This window comes from Chiloscyllium plagiosum, chromosome 25 (genome assembly GCF_004010195.1).
Source record: "Chiloscyllium plagiosum isolate BGI_BamShark_2017 chromosome 25, ASM401019v2, whole genome shotgun sequence".
NCBI classification, from domain to species: domain Eukaryota; kingdom Metazoa; phylum Chordata; class Chondrichthyes; order Orectolobiformes; family Hemiscylliidae; genus Chiloscyllium; species Chiloscyllium plagiosum.
In genome coordinates this window covers 12,551,911-12,576,466 of record NC_057734.1, presented here as the reverse complement: position 1 = coordinate 12,576,466, position 24,556 = coordinate 12,551,911, and the positions used below count along the sequence as shown (strand labels likewise).

Sequence of the window (24,556 nt, the reverse complement as noted above, 5' to 3'; positions counted from 1 at the left end):
TATCTCCTTTTCCACCCATCCACTCCACCCTCTCCTCCCTGACCTATCACCTTCATCCCCTCCCTCACTCACCCATTGTACTCTATGCTACTTTCTCCCCACCCCCACCCTCCTCTAGCTTATCTCTCCACGCTCCAGGCTCACTGCCTTTATTCCTGATGAAGGCTTTCGCCCGAAACGTCAATTTCGAAGCTCCTTGGATGCTGCCTGAACTGTTGTCTCTTCCAGCACCACTAATCCAGAAGCTGGTTTCCAGCATCTGTAGTCATTGTTTTTACCTCTTTTATGTATCCATGTCAGCTTCAGGCAAACTCTTCATATTTTCCAATAACTGAGGATTCAATGAAGGGCCTCCTCTCCCCACCTACAAACAGAAATCTGCACTCTTCCCCTCTGCCTATACACAGTACAAAACCCTCTCTCCTCAACTCCACCCACAATCTAATCTGACCATCTCCACCTCCCCACACAATGAAATCAGTCCCTCTCCCCTTCCCCAACACACATCATAGTCGGCTCTGTCCCCTCCCCTTTCATAGTGTAATCAGTTCCTTTTTCATCACAATTATTACCTGTAAGCTTCAACACCCTACTGTCCCATTGTTGGTTTAGTTGCCAGTATCTATAAAATTGAATCACCAGCCATGGGGAAGGAGTCTGCACAACAGGAGCAGAACCACGGTGAAACCTGAAGCCATCACTTATATTCCCCTGGCTCAGCCAAATGACTTTCAGGTTTTCCAGTTACTGACCTACACTGAAGGAACCAAGATGGCACACTAACATTCTGTTCTCATCCAGCACTCACAACTGGAAGTGTTTTCTGAAGTTAAAGAGAAATTTGGGGTCACTGTCTGCCCTTTGCTGTTTGGCAGCAAGTAACCAATATGTCCAGGACTGTCCGACCTGAGTCGCCTCTGCACAATTACCACTATTATCTTGGAGAATGGGCACCTTGCAACTTCATCAGAGTTTGTAACCCACAGTTTTAAAACTGCCTGCTATAAGCAAATTACCCTTCATAGAAAAGAGCCAATTTTTAAAGCTGCATTGATAATATGTAGGCATCTGCATTTTCTTTAGAATTTCCTGTTTCAGGGAATTCTAATCAAGCAAGGCATCCACTTGGTGAAGCTAAAACACTGGACTAATTGTATGTCAAACAGAGGGTGCGATAAGCAGGACTCAGTGATCCCACAAGCTTTGCAGTCCTCTTACAACCAGTTCTGCATGAAGTTGAGCAATTGAACAACTAACAGGATAAAGCTCCACACATAATCACATCCTCAATAATAGGGGGACTCCAGAACATCAGTACAAAAGCCAAGACTGAATCATTTGCATCCACCTTCAGCCAGACCCCAGCCAATCATATTCACTCCACATGATATCAAGAAATGGCTGAAGGCAATGGATACAGCAAAGGCTAAGTTCCCAGAAACATTTCGGCAATAGTGCTGAAGACTTGCTCCTTTGAGACACTATTCAGAAGGGATCATCAACAGTGCTATCAAATGGCAGTTTTTGATTTGATCTTTGTTGATTTAATTTGATTTATTACTGTCATGTGTGCTGAGGTACAGTGAAAAATGTTGCTTTCCAGGCAGAATGTACTATTCAAGTGCATCAGAGTAATAGAACAGAGAGCAGGATAAAGTGTTATAGTTGCTGCCAAGGTGCAGCGAGAGATCAACATTAACATTGAAGAGGTCCATTCTAAACTATGATAATACGGGGAAGAAGCTGTCCTTGAATCTGTTTGTACATGTATTACTTGCTCACTGATGCTCAGTTTGGTTTTCACCAGGGCTACTCAGTCCTGGCCTCATTACAACCTTTGTTCAAACAAAACAGCTGAATTTGAGATAAGGCAAGAGTAACTGCCCTTGCCATCAAGGCCCCCTCACAGAATGGAGTCAATGAGAGTCAGAGGAAACCACTCCGGTGGTTAGAGTTATATCTTATACAAAAGAAGACTATAGTTGTTGAAAGCCAAATATTTCAGTCCCATGAGATTTCTACTGGACTTCCGCAGGGTAGAGTCCAAGGCCCAACTATCTTCAGCCACTTCACCAGTGACCTTCCTTCTATCATAAGGTCAGAAGTGGACATGTTTTGCAGATGACTGAACAATGTTCAGCACAATTCACACCTCCTTGCATGAAAAGTAGTCCATGTCCTTATTCAGAAAAATTTGGTCAACATCCAGGTTTGGGTGGATATGTGGCAAGTAACATTCATGTCACACATGTATCAGGCAATGACTGACTACCTCCAGCAAAAGAGAACTGAATCATCTCCTCTTGACATTCAATGGAATTTCTACCACTGAATGTCCCTATCAACATCAATGGGGTTATCATTGACCAGAAACTAAACTGGACCAGCTGTATAAATGCTGTGACTACAAGAACAGGTCAAAGGCTAGGAATTCTGCAGTGAGCAATTCATCTCCCGTCTTGCTTCGGCCTGTCCACCATCTACAAGGCACAAGTCAGGAATGTGATGGAATACTCCCCACCTGCCTACATTCAAGAAACTCAACACCAAGCAAAATGAAGTATCCCAGTTGCTATTTACCATCTTTAATATTCACTCAAATCACTACATAGTGGAAGCAGTGTCAACTATCTATAAGATGCATTGCAGTGACTCAGCCAGGTTCCTTCACATGCACTTTATAAATCCATAACCTCTACCATCTAGAAAGAGGAGAGTAACAATTGGATGGGAACCAAGTTTCCCACAAGTTGCATGAACCTGAATTATACAGCTGTTTGTTCACTGTTGCTGTGTTCAAATCCTAGAAATCACTTCCCAAAGGATCTCTGGGTGCATCCTCATGGACTGCGGCTTTTCAAGAGAGCAACTCACCATCACCTCCTCCAGGGCAATTAGTTGTAGGCAACAAATGTTGGCCCAGAAACAGCATCTATATCCCATGTACAGATAAAAAAAAAGTAATGTGAATAGTCAGGATAAGAGAAGTCCTGACAGTGGAAACATGGCTTTTAGTTTTTTTTCGTAAATATGTTTATTAGCAAATTTTTTTAAACTTTACAAACATATAAAATTATTGAAAAATACAATCAATAACAAATATCAGTACAATAAAAAAACCCACAAATTACAAGACAACTACTGTCTATTAACTACTAACCTACTCTATAATACAAAACAAACCCTAGCACTGTGCAAAGCAACACCAATAAATAAGTAAATAACTAATAGATCAAAAAAAGAAAGAAAAGCAAAAAAAACCCACACAGTACAGAACAGCTATGCTTGGCACAAATCTCCCAAACAAAGGAACGGGAGCATTATATGTATACCTGTATTAATTCAGGAGACCCCTCCAGGGCCCAGGGCTCGACAAACCTAACCATCTTGGTTAAACAAACACCCTGATTAAGAGAGCTGACAAATCTATATTCAAATAAGTCAAGTAGGGCTGCCATGTCTTATAAAAATGGTCTGTTGTGTGGTGCACCACGTTTGTAAAAATGTCCAAGGGAATGTGCTCCATAATTAATTTCTGCCATCCCAGCAAGCCAAGCGGGTTCTCAGACACCCAGTTAATCAGAATATTCTCCCGTGCACAGTATGCAAGAATATTAAATAGTTTCTTCCCATTCCCCTCTAAATATGATAAATTTGGTTGACCTTAGAGGAGAGATATCAGGTCTACTTTGACTTCAGTCCTCAATACCCTCCTGATCTCTCCTGCTACAGTGCTCCAGTAAACACGGAGCCTGGGGCATGTCCAGAAGCAATGGGTAAGAGTACCTACACTTATTTTACATTTGGGGCACACTGAAGATGCCTCTTTTTTGAACTTCACCAGACGGTCCAGTGCCAGATGAACCCTGTGCAGAACCTTTAACTGCATAGCGCATGTCCTATTACAGATTAAGAACTTTCGAGCATTCTCCCATATGTTCTCCCATGTTTCAGAAGAGATCTCCACTCCTAGCTCTTGCTTCCAGACCTCACATAACCGGTTAGTATCATGCCAGGCCCTGCCACCGAGCAGGCGATAGAGGGCACTAACCGAGAGGGTGCTTGTGGAACGTAGCAACAATCTCTCTGTATCGGGCTTATAAGGCTTAGTGAGAAGCGTAGTCTTCTTCTGGATGAAATCCCTAACCTGAAAAAAACAGAAAGGATCTCTGCTGGGCAATCCGTATTTGCGGCTCAGTTGCTCAAAAGACATCATAACCTCCCCCTCAAACAAGTCTCCCAAACTAGAAACTCTTCTCGTTGCCCATAGTTTGAACCCTGAGTCCATCATCCCTGGTTGGAACCCTGGCATGCCAACTATAGGTGTAAGTGGCGAAGTCTTGGATAAGTAACCCTCACTCTAACGCATCACCCTCCATGCCTTGACTGTACTAATGACAATGGGGTTCCGGCAGTGTTCCATAAGGGCTTTTAGTTTTTGATCAATCAGAATGTTCATTAATAATATATGGAATAATACACAAGTGAAAATTGCAGATGATTGGTCATCTCATCCTTCCAGTTGCTGATATCAGAGAATTGCAGGGTCACATTTGGGTAATGCTACTCTGATTTCTTGACATTTACAATCAATGGGCGAAGGCTCTTAGCTGAGAAAATAAACTTTTTTATTGTTGACTTTTATTTTCTTTGCAGAGATGCAATTGTTACCAGTTTAGTGAACTGCCTGACGAGCTTCCTGTCAGGCTTTGTAATTTTCACAGTACTGGGATACATGGCTGAGATGCGCAACGTTGATGTGGAAGAAGTGGCAAAAGACAAAGGTGTGTGTATTTAAGTATTTTTCAACAAAGATAATTTCTGTTAAATGCAGCCCAGCACAAGAAAGAGACTGAACAAAGTCATGAGTGGGTTGCAACATTATTACTTTCCCAAAATAAACAAACTTCCATTAGTTTGTTGAGACAGACACAAGTCAGGAGTGTGATGGAAATATTCTCCACTAGCCTGGCTCAATGCAGCTCCAGCAACATTTGAGAAGTTCAACACCATTTGAAACAAAACTGCCCCTCTAATTGCTACCCCATGCACCACTTTCAACATTCAATTCTTTCACTGCCAATGGACAGTGGTAGCAATGTGTACTAGCTACAAGTGGACCTCAGCAACCCACTACAACTCCCCTGACAGTTCATTCCAAACCTGCAACCTCTATCACCTAGAAGGACAACAGAAGAGGATGCATGGGAATGCCAACACCTGCAGGCTGCCCATCAAACTGCACATCATTTTGACCTGGAACGAAATCACCATTCCTTCATATCCTTAGCTCAAAACCCTGGAATTCCCTTCTGAACAGCACTATGAGTGTACCTAGTCCCCATGGGCAGCAACAGTAAACAAGGCTGTTCTCCATCACCTTCTTCAGGGAAATTAGGAATGCACAATAAGTGCTGGCAAGTCAGTGATTCCAATATTTCATGAATGAACAAACAAAATGTGCACATAAAGCAAAAATATTGCTTGATTGACTTTTTTTCCCCTTGGATCTATTTTGTCAATGGCTCAATATGATATACACAAGATAAAGGGTTTCAATTTCTGCTATTGATATTTTAAAAGTCTGGTCAATTGACTCTTTCATAGGGTTCCAATTAGAATCATTTTTTAAAAAAGTATGCTATGCTGCCTGGTATTGTTGATTACAGAGACCTAGGGGTTCAGGGACATAGTTCTTTGAAAGTTCCAGCTCAGGTAGACATGGTGGTTAAGAAGATGTTTAGCAAGCTTGTTTTCATTGCTCAGACCAATGAGTATAGAAGGTGGGACATCGTATTGAGGTTGTCAAGGACATTGGTGAAGCCATTTTTGGATACTGTGCTTAGTTCTAGTCACCCTGCCTTAGGAAAGATATTATTAAATTGAAGAAGTTCAGAAAAGATTTACCAGGATGTTGCTGGTGCTGGATGGTTTGAGTTATAAGGAGAGGCTGGATAGGTTGCGACAGTTTTCACTGGAGTGTAGAAGGTTGAGGGGTGACCTTATGGAGGTTTATGGAATCATGTGGGGTATAGATAGGGTGAAATGTATTTTCCCAGGGTGTGGGAATTCAAAATTGGGGGCATATTTTTAAGGTGAGAGGAGAAAGATTTAAAAGGGACCTGAGGGGCAACATTTTCACATGGAGAGTGGCTCATATATGGAATGAACTGCCAGAGGAAGTGTTAGATGCTGATACAGTTACAACATTTAAAAGACATTTGGAGAGGTACATGAATAGAAAAGATTTAGAGGAATATGGGCCAAATGCAGGCAAGTGAGACTAATTTAGTTGGGGAAACTTGGTCAGTATGGACAAGTTGGATTGAAGGGTTTGTTGCTGTGCTGTATGAACATGGCTCCATGAATTATTATTTTTAAGCTTTTCCATACACATCTTTGTTCTTCCAGGGTTCACTGATTCTGTACAAATTGTATATTAGATGAATGGGCGTGAAAGTATTATGAATTGGCATGGTTGGTATGTTGGGCATTATGCAAGGGTGGAGAGGCATGGATCGGTATGCAGGTCCATTAGAGGTGAATAGAGGAAATAATTTGGCAGTGAGTCGCATTTTTTGGGCATTGGGTGTAAGATGGTCAGTGATGGGTTGTGAGCTAGACAACCTAATATTTAACAAAACAATTGGGTTCAAGTACTTGAGAACCAATATGAACCTTTAACCAAACCACATCAGCACTCAATAGCCTCAGTATCCAACTCCAATCTGTTTCCAGTGTGGTGGGCCCAGCCTCAGCATGTACAAACCTCCTGCCTCCTGCTGACCCTGAACTAACAGAAACGTGACATGTAAATCATGTCTTTTTCCCTAAGGTGTGGCTGCACTCAGCCTTGAAATTATAGGACTGTCATCTTTAACACAATTTTTTTGTCCTTAATGTCTGTCCACCATCAACACAACTGCCCTGATGATTGTTTACAGGCTTGAATATCTTTTGCCTTCTTCCCTGTTAAACTACTTGGTCCCCCTTTAACTATTAACAGCCAAGATTGTTGTCAGGCAGAATTCAAATCAAACCACATTACACTCCTTATTCTTCCATTTTATCCTAACTTAAAGGGACAGTCCCAAAACATTACAAACTTATAATTATGGATTTGTATCTCTTTTTAAAGACTATCTCCTCTTTTTGGGTTTGCAGGATCCGGCCTCCTGTTTATAACGTATCCAGAGGCCATCGCTAACATGGATGGCTCCCCCTTCTGGGCAATCCTTTTTTTTCTCATGGTGATAACTCTAGGCCTGGATAGCACAGTGAGTATAAATGTTTAGTTAAATCAATTTAAAAGAACTACAGCTTGAGGGTTTCAATTGGAAGAAATTAAATTCTAATTGAAGAATTAGTATTTCAGATGGAATCTGTTTTTGGATTCCGTGTTAACTACAACAAAGGTTAATCATAAGAAATATCTTTGTTACCAAATGTAGTCTTGTCACTTGTTGTGGTGTTTGATTCTAACAGATCAAGTAAATTGGTTGCTTTCAAGATCATTTGCTAGAAAATGCATAAAATCCACACAGGAGCCATTTTTAATGAATGTTTATGGTGATAATAATTAACACATCATCAATGGCACCATAAAGATTCTAAAATTTATTAGTATCTAATACCTACAGCATTGACTGTGGCATTCTCCCAATGCCTTGTGTAGAAGTCAGACTTGGCTATTGTGTGGCCTATAATTTAATAGTCTGTTGACTCACCAGGCATGGAAGAATGACCATCTGGGCGCAGGGCCTTGAGTGTAGCCAATGTCCAGGAAACAGCAAGCAATCATTGTCGAATAATTGGAGGTGAGGGGAGAAGAAGATCTTCATGAAGATCCCTACCTGAAGCAGAGACTCACTCAGTAAGGCAGGACCTGTAAAAAAGAAGCAGATAATCCATCAAGCTTATCCGATTTCTGGCATGAAGCAATTTCTGCAAACATAAGCATCCCCATCAAGCCCTGCCCTCATCATTTCCTTCATAGGTGGACAATCTCATATGAGTTACAGCAAAGAAAAGGTCAGTTCAGGGAACAAAAACTTGGGAAACCTTCCAAGCCCCTAAGGCAACCAAGCAAATTCCAGAACACAATAACTCGCTGGTATTTATTCAACTCCTTTTTTTGAATGCCTACCAACATCTCATTCCAGAGATCAACAATTCTTTATAAACAGGACCTTTCAGCATCTAATTTAGATCTGAGCTTTAACAAATTGTACCATGATCTGTTTCTCCCTGAGCTACCTGTTTCAAAAGCCTAATTGCTTAAATAATATTTAATCTTTGTATTATTTTTGAAATACTCAATGTGGTGGCAAACTATAAGATTGTCTAAAGAATGCAGCATGTGTGATGAGCCACTTCAGTTACATTATGTCCTGAATTTGAATATTGAGCTTCACATACAACATCTGAGCAGTGATGATAGATTGGGAACTGAATTTTGGGGTAATCATCACATTGAACAGTGAACAGGTCTCAAACCTAATGACCAATCCAATCAAAGTTCTGGGCACTCTAGACGTTAGTATCATCACTTTACCTTTTTCAAATACATGAAAGTGTTTAGATTCAGGGAGAAAACAAGGAGACCTTCCAATTTTGTTAATTCTATTGCTTGTCAATTTTCATGTTTCTGTCCTTTTGAAAGTAATATTCCTGTAAACTAGGGGAGTCTTCCAGATACCGAAGTGTTGCTGAGTATATTGCTTTGTTTTTGTGTTCCTCTTCGTGTGGAGAGGGATCAATGTATTTTTTTTTGGGGCAAAGCAGACACAGTGATTCATTGTCATTTTCTCATCAACAGTATGGAGGTCTGGAGTCTATCATTACAGCTGTGATAGATGAATATCCTCATCTGTTTGCTAAAAGAAGGGAACTATTTGTGTTGGGATTGGTTGTTGTGTGCTTTATGGGCTCACTCAGCACTCTTACAAATGTAAGTACAGTTGTCAATGGAAATATCTTACGTTGTTTGCTTTTTGATTGTCTAAAAATATAAGTTTTAAAAAATCAACTGATGTTAGTCATTGAATTAAAAAAAAAATCTGATGGATGAAAAGAGAGAATGCATTTGTGAACTCAGGGGGTCGCTTTAGCTTAGCTAGCTGGACAGTTGGTTTGCGAAGCAGTGTCATGCTACAAGTGTGGTTTTATTCCCAATGCCAGCTAAGGCCACCATGAAGAACTCTCCTTCTCAACCTCTCCCCTCATCTGAGGTGTAATGGACCTCAGGTTAACTCATCACCAGTCATCTCTCTGTAATGAGAGAGCAGCCCTATGGCTTGGTATGACTATGGTGACTGGACTCTCAGCGATGGAAGGAAAGTGTGGGGGTGTGGGCGGTGACAAAACAACAAACTTGAAAAGGCAGTTATAATGTCATGCCACATTCTTGTGATATCCCTTTTCAAGTGTAGCTGCTCTTATCTATGGAAATAAGGTGTGGCCATCAGGGTTTCATAAACAACATTATGATAAATAGCAGTTAACTTGTTCACCTCATGCTGTGTATGTCCATCTGCCAGCAGGGGAGCCTGGAAAATTCTCTCAGATAGCCTTCCCACTAGGCTCCTGTCTACCCCAGCTTCTCCACAATTTTATATTGTTTCAGGCAAAACCTAGGTCAGCCAGCCAGCCTGGCTTCATCCCAGTTGAGGCTATTAAGTAGCTGATTACAGACTAGACTATTTCCTGCCTGGTTTTAATCTTTAGTTTGCTGAGAGAAGTTCTGAGAATGACTCTGTTCAGAACTCGGGCTGGAGGTGGAGGGAGGGTGTAGAGACACCTCCATCACCGTCTCCTTTCAATATTGGACCCCTTTGTCTCAATCCGAGAAAGTCTGAGCCCAATGGGTGTTCCTTCCCCTCAACCCCAGTCTCTATGCCAGCAGCCTCAAAAACTGTGTTAAACTCCCCCCATCTCCCAATGCCCCATTCATTGCTCACCTCACCACCACCCCACACCTCACCACACCCTCCTACTGAGTACATCCCCTGGCCTTGGCCTCCAAGATTGCTTGCAGTCGCAGTTCTGGACACTGCAACTTCTTGCGTTGCTGGGACTACAGCTCCTTGGTAAGCCATAAATCACTATAAAGACGCATGAACGGAAAATGAACCAGGTTTTCCCACTTCTCATCAATATATCTCTAACTGGCAAGCCTGCGTGTATGGATACTGAATAAGGACTGGCAATGGTTCCCTTTTCTACTGTCAACTATCAAGATTCTCACATGAAGAATGATTATTTAGAAGAGGGCAGTGGTGAAAATAATGCATGTGATTTTAGTCATGAAGATTAAGTAATTAATTTTACTTCTCTTCCTGCCTTTTAGTTTGAGAGAGAAGGGGCAGGTGATCAGTTCCTCATCACCTAACTATGTGTAGTTTAATGGCTGCATAAAAAGTACCAAACATGAACATTCCTCAATGATTCTGTCTCCGATAATTTTTCTCACGACTCTCTGTTTAGTTTCATCCCACAGTAGTGTGAACAAAACTATGAACTCTCTTTGCCAGGAACTTCAGAAGTAATTACGGAATTATGTGGGAGATTGTAAATTAAGTAAGCAGCTGGGAAGAAGCTAGATAATTGCTTGATGGATACACATTTGTAAATTACATTGTTGCACCTAGCGAAGGCTAGCAGTAATAGGTTAGTCTGATAGAATGAACTGAGATGCAAAATACAGAAATTGAACTCAGATATCCTGAATATAAATCTCTTCCAGCTATTACAATGGATTAATTAAATGGTTCAATGTTATTTAACATTATGGTATCTTAAGTCATGTTGGCCTTTATTGTAAGGGAATTGTAAGAATGAGGAAGTCTTTTGAGCTTTTATGAGACCACTCCTGGTTAACTGCTCAAAAATGGAAAATATACATCCATTGCAGGTGGTACCATGAAGGTTTACTGGATTAATTCCTGGGATCAGATAGCTGCACAATGGTGACAGGCTGAGTGAAATTTTCTTTGGAGTTTAGAAGAATGAAGCCTGATCTAATTGAAAGATACAAGGTTCTGAAGGTGCTTGACAGGGTATGCAGGGAGAGGTTGTTTCTCAAGGCTGGGAAATCTAGTTTGAAGGGGCACCAATTCAGGATAAGGGGTTAAGCAATTAAGACTCACATGTGGAGAAAAGTCTTCACAGATGGTTGTGAATCTTTGGAAGTGATACCTCAGAAGGTTGTGAATACTTCTTTGTTGTTATATTTATGGCTGAGATAGACAGGCTTTTGATGTCTGGAGGGATTAAGGGATATGAGTGGGAAAGTGGAGTTGAGGCCAGCCATGATTATATTGAGTGGTGAAATAGAAACTGCTGGAAAAGCTCAGCAGGTCTGGCAGCATCTGTGGAGAGAAACCAGAGTCAACATCTAAGACATTAACTCTGGTTTCTCTCCATAGATGCCGCCAGGTTTGCTGAGCGTTCCCATTAATTTCTACTTTTGTTTCTGATTTACAGCATTTGCAGTTCTTTTGATTTTTAAGGATAGTGTGGTGTACATTCCTGCTTTTATTTATTATGTTCTTAATAAGCCTTTTATCTTAATTCTTCTAAGCTCAGATACAGCACACTTAATTTCTGTTCCTCTTTATTGTATCTCCGTGGATATGCAGCTGAGATTTTTTGCAATCCTATAAGTTATTTCATACTCTGACTCATCTCCAAAACCTTAAATCTGTGAAATTGGACAAAGCTTTGAGGGAACTGGATAAATATTTGAAGGAAAAGAATCAGTGCTATAGAAAAAGCTGGCAAAGACTGGCATGAACTCAATCTGCCGAATGACTCTTTCTTTGCAATGTTATTCTATAATTATTCTATGCGAAATTTGCACTGAGCACTCTGATCAATATTCACTAGGGACCTAGACAAAAGGAAGCCTCTTGATAAGTTTCTGCATTTTTCTTGAAACCTGAAGGAGCTCCTGCAGCCACCTCAAAACCTGGCTCCACTACCCCAGGCTCACTGTTTTATTGGTCTTCTCTGTACTGTGGAGGCCCAGTCCTGACAATGGATCAGCTCCAGCCAGGACTGATGGGCATCTTGTGGTCACCTTGTACCATTTACCCTGTGATGTTAACACACTGTCAGGTCAGGTACAACACTAAATAAGTGCAAAGTAAAGTTACTATACCTTCCATGATAAAGTGCATAAATCCCTACCATCCCCATAAAATGTGACACTGAACAAGGCCAGTTGTTTTAATAGGCTTTTTGAGAGCAGAGTTATGCACAATTATAATTATGCCAATTATGAACTGAGTTGGTATAGATTGAAACTTTTCTACACAGACCATTTAAAACCAGTGGAAAATTCATTCCAAAGTTGCCATATGACAATAAGATGTAGGAGCAGAAGTAGCAATTTCACCCATAGAGTCTGCTCCACCATTATATGAGATCATAGCTGATCTGGTAATGTTCCTACCTTTTTCTCATAGCCCTCAATACCTTTAAAGATTAGAAATCTCTCTATCTCAGCCTTGATTCTACTTAATGACCTGGCCTCAACCGTTCACTTGTGGTAAAAAATTCCACAAATTCATTCCCCTCTGAGAGAAGAAAAATCATACCCCATCTCTGTCTTAAATAGGCAGCCCCTTACTCTGAGATTATGCACTCTTGTCCTAGGCTCTCACACAAAGAGAAACAACATGTCTGAGTTTACTCTGTCAAGCCCTTAAGGATCATATATTTCAATAAGGTCTCTCTCATTCCTTGAAACTCCATGGCCAAGGTTTTGTCTCAGATTTAAAGTTCCAGTGTATTAATGAATTGTATTTTACATTTTTGTAATGTTAACCCCAGCCTGATTTGAAACACAATTGAATTTTTCAGGGAGGGGCATATGTTGTCAAACTGATGGAAGACTTTGGATCAGGTTCCTGTCTTATCGCTGTGGTATTATTAGAATCCATTGCAGTGTCTTGGTTTTATGGTAAGAGATCCACCATCAGATCAATTCCTCTGTTTGGATAATTAAAAATGGGAAATCTAGCATAAGAACAGTCATTACAAATTGGTTTCCAGGCGTCATTAGAATATTTGGGGTGTGCAATGGGAAAATTAAATTACAGCACTTTTGTAAGTCTTGGAACAGGGAGGACAACAGTAGGGAGAGTTTTAATGTGGAGTTGAAAAGAATATTCTAGTCCACAATTAAAATGTTAGAAACATATTTACCTTCATTGGCAGCAGCTATATGGGTGCCCAGAAAATCTGAGCAAAGCAAGTCCCATTGAAGACAGTGTGTTTGGCATATGGGTGCTTCAACAAATGTTAACGCCTCTAACTGACATGGGCAAGTGATTTAACACCCATTATAGTGGCCACCATTATGACCAAAGAATGGAGCTGCTATATTTTTCATTGAGCCAACACCTGCACAGATAAGGTACATGACATTCAATTACTAAACTGGTTTCTGCTGAGCCTGTTTCACATCCAGACAATGGCTGCAACCCAATGTTTAAAGACCTCTGAACATAAAAGAAAAACAAAGACAGTGTAACCTGAAGGGCAAGAGGGAACACATAACTATTTAAAGAGAAAGACAAACATACACATTACAAGCAGGAATAAGCCACTCAGCCTCTTGAGCCTGCTCTGCCACTCAACAGCATAGTGGTCAATTTGATTACTTCATATTCCCAGCTACCCAAAAGAACCTTTCACCCCCTTGCTTATCAAGAATCGATCTACTTCTGCCTTCAAACCATTCATGAGACTTTGCTTTCACAACATTTTCAGGAAGAGAATTCCAAAGATTCACGATCCTTTGTGAGAAGAAATTTCTCTCTATCTCTATCTTAAATGGATGACCCTTTGCTTTAAATTGTAAGCCCTTGTTCTAGATATGTGACAAGAGAAAACATCCTTTCTATATCTGGCCTGTCAAGACCTCTCAGGATCTTATATGTTTCAACCTTTTACTCTTCTAGACTCCGGAGGATAAAAGCCTAGCCTCTTCAGACATGCCTCATAAGACAACCTGCCCCTTCTAGTTATTAATCTACTATACCTTCAGCTTCCAACATATTCCTTTCTTAAATAGGGAAACCATACTGTACGCAATACTCTCATGAATGGCCAGTGTAACTGAAGCATAATCTCCATATTTATGTATTCAATCCTCCTTCAGTAAATGATAACATTATATTAGCTTTCCTAATGACTTGTTACACCTGCTTACTAACCTCAGTAATTTATACAATAGGACACCCAGATCCTTCTTCATTTGAGAGCTTTAAAATCTCTCACCATTTGAATGAAATGCTTTATTATTCTTTCTGCTAATATGGGAAATTTCACACATTATACTTTTTGCTCACTCACTTATACTCTAAAGTCGAGGAACTTAATTACAAAACAGGATGTGTTTGGTAACATGAAGCATCAAATTAAATGTAAGTGGTTTATTTTCACAAGATCTTGAACATAAGAACTAGGAGCAAGAGTAGGCCTTCTGGCCCTTGGAGCCCAATCCAACATTCAATATAATCATAGCTGATCTTTCCACGGCCTCAGCTCTATTTATTGGCCCACTCTCCATAACCCTTAATTCCTTTACTTTTCAAAAAAGTATCTATCTTAGCTTTAAAAACATTTACTGAGGAAGCCTCAACTACTTCACTGGGCAGGGAATTCCATGGATTCACATCCCTTTGGGTGAAGAAGTTCCTACTCAATTCAGTCCTAAATCTGCTCCTCCTAATTTGGAGACTTCGCCCTCTTGTTCTAGTTTCACCCGCCAATGGAAATGTCCTCTCTACCTCTATCTTATATATTCCCTTCATAATTTTATATGTTTCTATACGAGCCCTCCTCATTCTTCTAAATTCCAATGAATATAATCCCAGTCTACTCAATCTCTCCTCATAAGCCAACCCCCTCAACTCTGGAAACAACCTAGTGAACCTCCTCTGCACCCCTTCCAGAGCCAGTACATCCTTTCTCAAGTAAGGAGACCAACACTGCACACAGTACTCCAGGTGTGGCCTCACCAGCAACCAGTACAGCTGCAACATAACCTCCTTGCTTTTAAATTCAATCCCTTTAGCAATTAAGGACATCAGCTTAGTTTCAATGTAATCATTTTGACCAACAATTTCTTAAAAAAATGCTAATATGTATGAATAATTGAAGTACAGATCTGCTGATGTATGAATTGATCACACTTTGTGCTGAGTTAGTTGGTTTTAGATTGGATGATAATAAGGATGTTCAGAAGTCCTCAATGTAGGTTACAGAATGGAAAATTCAGCTGGAGTTACCACTGCTAATCACTGTCTAGAAATCACTTGCTGGAAATGTAGATGGGTGCATTTGTTAAAATGGGATAGTATTTAACCATAATGCCTGTCACAGTTGAGTAGCCTTTCGACATTCTTTACTTGGTTCATATAAGAAGAAATAGCCACTCCAGTAAGGTACCTGAGGATACTGGTGTTTGAATACCTTCTAGTCTCAGTGCTGTGGAAGATTTGGAATTCCATTTACAGGGTTATTGGATTCTAAATTCTAGTGGGACAGAAATCCAGGTGTCGGTAAGTAAGTGTTCATTTTATGTCAAATAGCTTTTATGTCAAATGATTTGGCATGCTTTCATATATAACACATATCATTTACATTGGAGGATGAACCCAAACATCTACTGAGATACATGCATACAACAAATTTATTAAAGCATTAAAGCATATATAGGGCATAATATTTATAGCATTAAAGTATATAAAGCGCATTACCGTTGCTTAAATATACACCAACAAATAGTATTGAACAGAGTGTTTCAAGATTATACTGTCAGCATTTTGACCAGCTCTGAAATTGTCCCATTTTCTGTCCTTGATTTATGTGCAGGTGTCCAACGATTCTGCAGTGATATCCAGACAATGTTGGGTCTCTCACCAGGACTGTTTTGGAGGGTTTGTTGGGTGGGGATCAGTCCTGCCTTCCTAGCTGTGAGTAACCAGCCTTAAGCAATTTATTGGTTTGTATGTCACAAGGAGGTATCCACACTGACCTGACTATTCCTCCTGTAGTATTTCTTATATTGTATTAATCAATCCAGGTCAGACCGCTTCCACATTATTAATAGTTTCACAAAATTGACGCAAAGGATAGATCCTAAATTTATGGACTGTTGAAAGTGATCCAAAGGTATTAGACATATGTGGGATTGAATGGGGGAAACTAGAATTTGCAGCAGGCCTTGGTTCTGCCCTTACCCCAAAATAAAAGACTCTCCTGGAGATGTGTGCATTTCTTAAATTTCCTTGTGTACTGTTTTCAGGAGTGAGAGTTCCAACTTCTTTAGTATCAACACAGAATGAACCTGTACCTTATGGTTACATATGTACATATTCCTGGTAGACCCGGATTCCACAATTAATTGATTTATGGATTGGAAAATGATTACAATGTGCAAAGTGCCACACAGAAAGCTCTGGTCCCAATGAAGCAGAATCCCAGGGCCATTTTAAATGGCACAGGTCCTTTCATTATATGTAAAAACACTTTTCTGGAAATGGTACCAGAGTCAAGACTGTGTTTCTGAGTGCACCTCACCCCAACATCCCTGTCATAGTCAAAAGTTTCGATTTGCAGCTGCACAGTTGGATTATGGCAGTCTCCCTGATCACAGCGAGCTGCCGAATGACCATTTATGTCTCCAATCATCTTGGATGTTAGAGTTATAACAGCTAAACTATAATTCCAAACTTATTTGCAGATAAATTATTACAGAGGTACCTCGATTATCCGAAGGAACCGGGTGGGCAGTATTTCATTTGGTTAATTGAATTCCAGATAATCAAATAGCTGAGTCTAGATTAGAGTGGTGCTGGAAAAGCACAGCAGTTCAGGCAGCATCCGAGGAGCAGTAAAATCGACGTTTCGGGCAAAAGCCCTTCATCAAGGGCTTTTGCCCGAAAAGTCGATTTTCCTGCTCCTCGGATGCTGCCTGACCTGCTGTGCTTTTCCAGCACCACTCTAATCTAGACTCTGGTTTCCAGCAACTGCAGTCATTGTTTTTACCTATCAAATAGCTTAGCATTGGGACCTTGCAATCTTGCCAGATAATCCAATATTCAGATAATCGAATGCCAGATAATTGAGGTTCCTCTGTGTACTGAAGTGAAGATTCATAGAAAACATACGAAACTCATTACTTTTTCAAGAATATTATGGTTATGATAGTGTAGTGGTTACGTTATTAAGAAGTCAAGACAAGTATTACAGAGAACATAATTCAACATCTACCCTGGTATTTTTAGAACCTAAACTACATTTTCTAAAACCTGTTATCAGTAAAAGCCACCCTGACATTGCAGATTGTTTAACCGCTTCATAAATGTGCAAGCTTTCTTACTTGGCTTGGCCTCTATTTGATTCTCATCCCAATCTAGCATGGCTGATTATTAACTACCCATTCAATTGACAAGCATCAGCTAAGTTTCATCAAATTGTTCAAGAAGAAATCTCATTACTTCCTTTCCAGTGCAAGTCGCAATAATAAATAATGCTGTCTTTGCCAATGATGCCTGTTGTGTTAAATCTCTCAGTCAGTATGTCAGTGTACCTTTAAGAGACTTGTTTATTATATCATCAATGTATTATAGCATGTGACCTGAGGGTCTAAAGGTCTCATTTTCCATCTTACCCAGGGTTCACTTGAAATATAATTCTTGACTGAAAACATGCTTCTCTGTTGCAAACTAATGGCTTAATAATATTGCAGATAATTATGTGCCCGAGGAATGTAAAGTTTGTACATAATAGTTATTTCCAATAAATATCTGTTGGATACTTCAATATAATGATTTCCACAAACATTTACTTATGTTACAGGAATTAACATAAGCATTTCTGCATCAATTAAAACACTCTGTTCAAGGCAAACACACATGCTAAGAATAAATATTCTAAAAATTGGAATAAATCTGCCTGTAAAGCATGTACCTCAGTGCATGTGACAGTAATAAATCAAATCAAATCTGCAAGAGGTTAATGCATTCATTTCATAAAGCCACTGCTTTAATTTCTGGGCACATGATAATTCCTTTGATCATCTGGCACTGAACCTTCTCATTCATTGGTGAATGGGCTGTGGTTGAAGTGCATCTTTCAAAGTAAGAGGTAGAAAATGAGTTACAAGTATTGAGGGGGCCTGAATTGTCTCTTCCAGAATTGCTGACTAATAGACTCTTTGCACATAGTCTTTTTACCTTTGAATACGAAATGTCAATCAATAATAATTAATGCAACACTGGCAGAAATGCTAATGAGAAATGAAACACATCACCTGGGTCTTGAGAATGGTTCATTTCTGGTCAACGTTCTTTTTCTCTTTCTTGTAGCCTTAGCAAAAGGTTTTGATTTTGAATCCAGTAAAACAGTAGCGTGGATTTTTATCCTTGTTGTTAAAACTATGTAAAATTAAATAGAAACTCATATTTGTCAGATTACATTGCAGTCAATTTTTACCCTGAAGTAACTTAATCGCTAGCTCATTTTGTGTGAGTGCCAAATATCAGTCCTAAATGTATCTTATACCTTTGACTTACAATGTTAAATTTGAAGCTGTGTTCAGAATTTTGTTATTCTCCACCAAGTTATACATTTTGATGAGATTCCACTTCAGTTTCTTCCTTTCACAGATGAAAATCCTACATTTTCTCAGTCGTTCTGCATAATTCAGTCCTTTGGCATGAGGGATTAGTGGTGTACCTTCTCCAGCATTACAGTAATGGTTTGAATAGCTGTCTTGTGTCTCAATGCCCAGACAATGGTAAAGCTTTCTCCAATTTTCATTTTGAAAAATAATGTGGTACAGTCCACATGTTGTGTGAGTAATGGAGAGAAAGCGGCACGGTGGCACAGTGGTTAGCACTGCTGCCTCACAGCGCCAGAGAGCCGGGTTCAATTCCCACCTCAGGCGACTGACTGTGTTGAGTTTGCACATTCTCCCCGTGTCTGCGTGGGTTTCCTCCGGGTGCTCCGGTTTCCTCGCACAGTCCAAAGATGTGCAGGTCAGGTGAATTGGCCATGCTAAATTGCCCGTAGTGTTAGGTAAGGGGTAAATGTAGGGGTATGGGTGGGTTGCGCTTCAGTGGGTCGGTGTGGACTTGTTGGGCCGAAGGGCCTGTTTCCACACTGTAATGTAATCTAAAAAAATCTAAAAAAAAGGTGGGAAAATATGGTAAGAAAGGAAAAATTAGATTCTTGCACTGAGAAAAAGTATCCATGTTTTCACCTGAAGGTAAATAGCAATTTCAGAATCCCACCATTGAATGATGACTACCTTATTTCTACACATTTGCAACTCATTAAAATCCTAATTTGCCTTATGGCTACTTTCAAGTAACTTCACCAAGAAACCAAATGGCACAAATCCCCAAGGTAAATCAGAGAGAATACCAAGTGGCTGCCACATACTGAATTCCTTTCTTGGCCATTATGCATCTTCACAACAGCCCTGCATGCGCCATGGCCATCTTCCTCCTTGACCCTCCATTCATGCTAGTCAGCTTCAGAAAGCTTCACCCATTTCATGCCTGCTCTCAGACCACAAACATTGCAATAATTTGCTTTGGAGTTCAGGGACACCTGTAATTTGCAGGTGTCAGATTGTTTTGTGTGCAGGGATGCGGCAACATTATAGCTATACCTTACAGCTCATAACTTGCTTTCCCAGTGCTCCTTAGTTTGCCCTTACTTGGAAGCTGCCAAATGTCTGTATATTTCACATTGCTTTCTTTGTGCACACTGAAGAACTTCAACAATGATATATAGGCTGCCCACTTTGTGGCTGGAATTGTTTTGTATGGGAGAGGGAGAAGCAGACAGCTTGGATGATTGACAGCACTGAATAATCAAGTATGTGGCACTGCAGCATGTGCCAGCAGTTTAAATTGCAAACACATTGCATGTGCTCTAAGAAAGAGGCCATGTATGAAAGTAGGGGAGCAGTTTTTAGATAGGGTGAAGGGGGACTACAGTCAGTCAAAGGATAATGCCATGGTCAGTCAAAGGGCTCATCCTGTTCCAGTCCACAGTCAATCAGGCACTTGGTCTTACCAGACAAGGGGAGCAACTCAGTATGATGGACTTGGATTGAAGAGCAGTATGCAGTGATACAGGAGGCAGATAACTGGTAAGGTATTCCCAGTCAGCGAATAAGAATTGCAGAGGGCAGGAAGGGTTAATGGTTTGAGAGGATAAAGTGACTAAGAGCCAGTGAGTGAGCAGGATGCGTGTAATACTGAAAGCAAATTTAAAATGAGTGATGGCCCTATGAATATGAGGTAGTAGTGAAAAGACTGAGGCACATACACTTACCTAGCACAGAAGATCATTGACCTTCTTCTTGTACTGGTGGGCACTCTTCTTTACCTTAGACACACCACTGGGCTGCAATTTGTGTCCAGAGTCTCTTAGTCTGGTGACATGGACTCCTGTGGTAGTTAGCTGGAAGCAAACAAACTGCTGTGCTCAACATCTCCCTCCCCCCACCCGCCAACATCACCAGGTCCCTGTCTACCACGTAGGAAGTGAGCTTTCCATTTCTCTAGGCTGTGTTGTTATGTTGAGGCTGAAGTCCATAGTGTGTGTTGTTCCTGGCTTGCAGTCTCTAAAGTGGTGTGCAGTTGGACTTTAAAATGGAATTGGAGGCACAATAGCCGGAAGATCCATTTACTGTGGTGAGCACATCCATCTTTCAGGCTGAATGATTCCCTGAGGAAAGCACTCAAGAGCTTGATTGAAAATGAATGAAGAGTTAATGAAGATTATGTGAGAAAAGTAATTCTGAGCCATGGTCCACTGGGTGCCATGCATCTCAATTAACAAAACACAACTGCAAATGGGAAAATTCTGCCCAGTTTCATCATAAAATATAAGCTGGAAATCTTTGTTGTAAACTATTAAATTAATGTTTTTCTTATTTAAAATGAGTTATAGTATCTATCCTAAAAAGGTTAAAATAACAGACAAAGGAATTTGATGGGAATATGAATATTTGGCCAGTAATATTACACAATGCAACTTCCAATGTAATACAAATAAAAGCTTGTATCCATATTCAAAATAACCTACTTGTGAAAGTATGGTTGTTTTCAAAAGAGATCAATATAAAGGCGGCTCCTGTAGGCAGTTTGAGTTTACTGGGTATATGCTGGCTAACATGTAATTGAAGAGGAGCTGAGGCAGCACAGGATAATTTTAAAAATTCTTTCTTTAGATATGGACATTGCCAATATTTATTGTGAATCACTAATTGTTGTTAAGAATGTGGTGATGAGCCTTGTTCATGAAGTGCTGCAGTCCTTGCACTGAACTTGTTGCAGGTGTGTTATTAGGCAGCAGGCTCAGGATAGGGATACGACTCTGAGATTCTGAAACAGGGCTTTCCAAACTGAAGACACAATCCCAACAAAAGTTTGGAGTTGTGAAATTCAAGGTAGCAACTGCTGCACTGGAGCTTCAAGCTAACAGCTGCTTAGCCCCTTTATATCATTGCAGTATCTTTTAACAGTGAGAATGGGGAAAGTGAGGACTGCAGACACTGGAGATCAGAGTCGAGAGTGTGGTGCTGGAAAAGCACAGCAGGGCAGGCAGCATCAGGAATAAGGCTTATGCCCAAAATGTCGATTCTCCTGCTCCTCGGATGCTGCTTGACCTGCTGTGCTTTTCCAACACCACACTCTCGACTAACAGTGAGAATGACCAACCTTTCTGATCCTTGAGGTCAGATTGCTGTTTGCAAAGTCTCATGGAGAAGTAGGTGCTTTTAACTTTAAAACATTGTGGATTAAAAAGCGTTGCCCATTCTCACAGATTTCTTATCCTCATTCCCTCATACAGCCTTCCTTCAATTTTCCAGCACCAGAATGGAATCACATTATCCTCGAAGTCAGTATAGTGCCAGTTCGGAGCATGTAACAGTTTCTTAATTGAATATAATGTCCATTCCTTTCAGAATGAAATCCCACTTTGTTCTCAGTGGGTCAGTTATCTTGTGATGAATGTAAGAGTGTAATTGTTGCAATTCTAGGAATATGCATCTGATTATTTGTGAGAAAGAGAAGTGGCCTTAAATTACATTAAAAAAGGACAAAACAGGAAAACACTAAGTATCCATCCTCATGTAAGCAAAAAAAGGCATTCTTTATTAGATTAAGGCTTAAGATTTCCATTTTCTAATTTCTTTGCAGTTTATTACAGTGAGCTCACTTGTGTATCAGCCCCCGCTCAGTCTATTTGGTTACGATTATCCAGACTGGAGTATAACAGTCGGATACCTGATTGGAGCTTCATCCTTCATATGGATTCCAATATACATGATGTACAAATTGGTATGGACGCCTGGATCTCTTAAACAGGTAGGAAAGCCACATTTGAAGGAAATACATTTTTCTTGTGCTATTTTGCATCTAACACAATATGAATGCAAATATGTACATGACTGTAAGGAATTGTGTATTTGAGTTGGTCATTTGGCAAGGTCAAAATAGAATTTCCACAGTCACACATGTTTTACAGAAGGACTGTTTCTCATCCATAGAATCTCACACAATACATTGCTTTTTCTTTACCTTGCTTTACCTTTCCATCTTAAGTGGGAAGAGTGTGCCAATAATTGTGCCCCATTGTTCCACAAGCTCTCACAAATGTATGAATACCTAATTAGGCCTGTAAGACAAATTTGCCTAACTGATTGCTATTCGTGACAAAGGCAATGCAAACCAGGTTTTGTCATTAACAGAAGATAACTATTTATGTAAATGCACTTAACTTTAACAAATGGCAGAAAAAAGACAGGATTACTATGCAACTTAAATTATACCCCTTTAAAATTGCAAACACACACAGTCAGATGGTTTGACATACAGTGTTATGAAATGAAAAATATAGACAGGGAAAACAGACTTCTGAAGATCAAAAGTCCAGATAAGTGTTGATTAAATTGCCCATCATAGAGGGATCCAAGATGGTGGCAATCTAGGAGGATCGCATTGCTCGGCTTTGTGCTACAACACCAGCAGGACAGAGCTAAAGCCCACCCCAGTCAAGTCATTTTGACCAACAAAACACAGAATTTAAAAATTTTACTTACCTTTGTTTTTGCTGCTGGGAAATGCCGAAGAAAGGAGAGAGCCCCCCACCCCCGAGGCCAATCCACCAACGTGGCAGGCCTGCTTACTCAACAAGCCTTGGTTGCAGAGCTCACCAAATCTCACAAGGTGCTGGGGAGGCAGATCAACAAAAAGCTGGCCCCGATCTCTGTTATCCTCCAAAAGCATGAACAGCAGCTGGGAGACCTTGGGAAAAGAAAGAATGAGGTCAAACACTGAGTCACAGTGGTGGAAGCCGAGAGTGATTCATCCAAGAGCTGGATTTGAGCCCTGGAAATGCAGGTCCATGGTTTAATTGATCTGGTTCATAATCTTGAGAACAGAGGCAGGAGGAAGAATCTTCGTGTTATTGGTCTGCCAGAAGAAAAGGAAGGTGAGCGGCCAGTGGAATTTTTTTAAGAAGCGGTTACCAGAATTCCTTAGCTTGGAGGAGCTCACCAGGTTGAAAGATTGAAAGATTGAAAGAGCTCACCAGGTAACAGTGCGGAGACCAACACCCTCGCCTTATTCTGGTGCGATTCCATCATTATAAAGACAAACTGAGAGTCATGGAAGCTTCCAGGGCCCTAGGAAAGGTCCGAGGGATTTGGTTTGCGAGGGCTCCAGGGTCATGTTTTTTCAAGTATTCTCGGCGGCAATGATCAGGGAAAAGAAATCCTACGATGGCTGAGAGAACTCGGGATCCAGTCCTCTCTAAGATACCCAGTGGTGCTTCGGCTTACCTTTAATGGATCCGAACACTTATTTGACTGACCAGAGAAAGTGAGGAACTCTGTGGACACACTAACTTAAACTGGACCATTGAATAAGTACAGATAATACCGTTGTTCAGGTTTGTCCTTCTTAAGGGAGGTCTTGTTGGGGTCTCCTTAATGTTGGTAATAAGTTGTGTTAAATTATGTTTGGGATGGACAGACCTTTGTGGTGTTTGTGGTGTGACCCCAGCTAGGAGGAGTCAAGAGGGTGGGTGGGATGGCTAGAAAGGTTTTGGGGTGTGTAGTTGCCCCCTTTGAGTGGGGGCGGGGGGGGGAGACAATTCCCCTAATCAGTGCCATTGGCGCTTTATGTGTGTGTTTTTTTATGGTTTTTGATGTACATAGTTTTTGAATGATTTGTAGGTTTGTTAGTTGTAGCTTTCATTGAGGCTCAGCGATTTGTAATTCAAGTTCTTCCTCTCTGGAGTCTAAATGTTGCTACAGAATGTTATGGCTAAGGATATGTTTACAGAGGAACCTCGATTATTCAAACAAGATGGGAGGGTACTATTTCGTTCGGATAATTGATTATTCGGTTAATTGATTTCCTCTGGAACTCGGAGCTTTCTGTGAAGTCTGCTCCCCGTGCAAGAGACTAGGCAGCAGTACGCTGTGTGTGAGACCCAGCCCCCCCTGTCCGCC

The 24,556-nt window shown here is 40.5% G+C and overlaps 1 protein-coding gene across 2 annotated transcripts in view; it reads left to right on the top strand.

The window, feature by feature from the left end:
* slc6a4b (solute carrier family 6 member 4b) overlaps positions 1 to 24,556 on the top strand; it is a 53,144-nt gene that overhangs the window by 17,309 nt on the left and 11,279 nt on the right. For both annotated transcript variants that reach the window (XM_043715521.1, XM_043715520.1), the window contains 6 exons: positions 4,657 to 4,784; positions 7,165 to 7,277; positions 8,819 to 8,950; positions 12,865 to 12,964; positions 15,886 to 15,986; positions 22,239 to 22,406. In XM_043715521.1, coding sequence (XP_043571456.1) covers positions 4,657 to 4,784; positions 7,165 to 7,277; positions 8,819 to 8,950; positions 12,865 to 12,964; positions 15,886 to 15,986; positions 22,239 to 22,406 — 742 coding nt within the window. The remainder of the gene's footprint in view (positions 1 to 4,656; positions 4,785 to 7,164; positions 7,278 to 8,818; positions 8,951 to 12,864; positions 12,965 to 15,885; positions 15,987 to 22,238; positions 22,407 to 24,556) is intronic.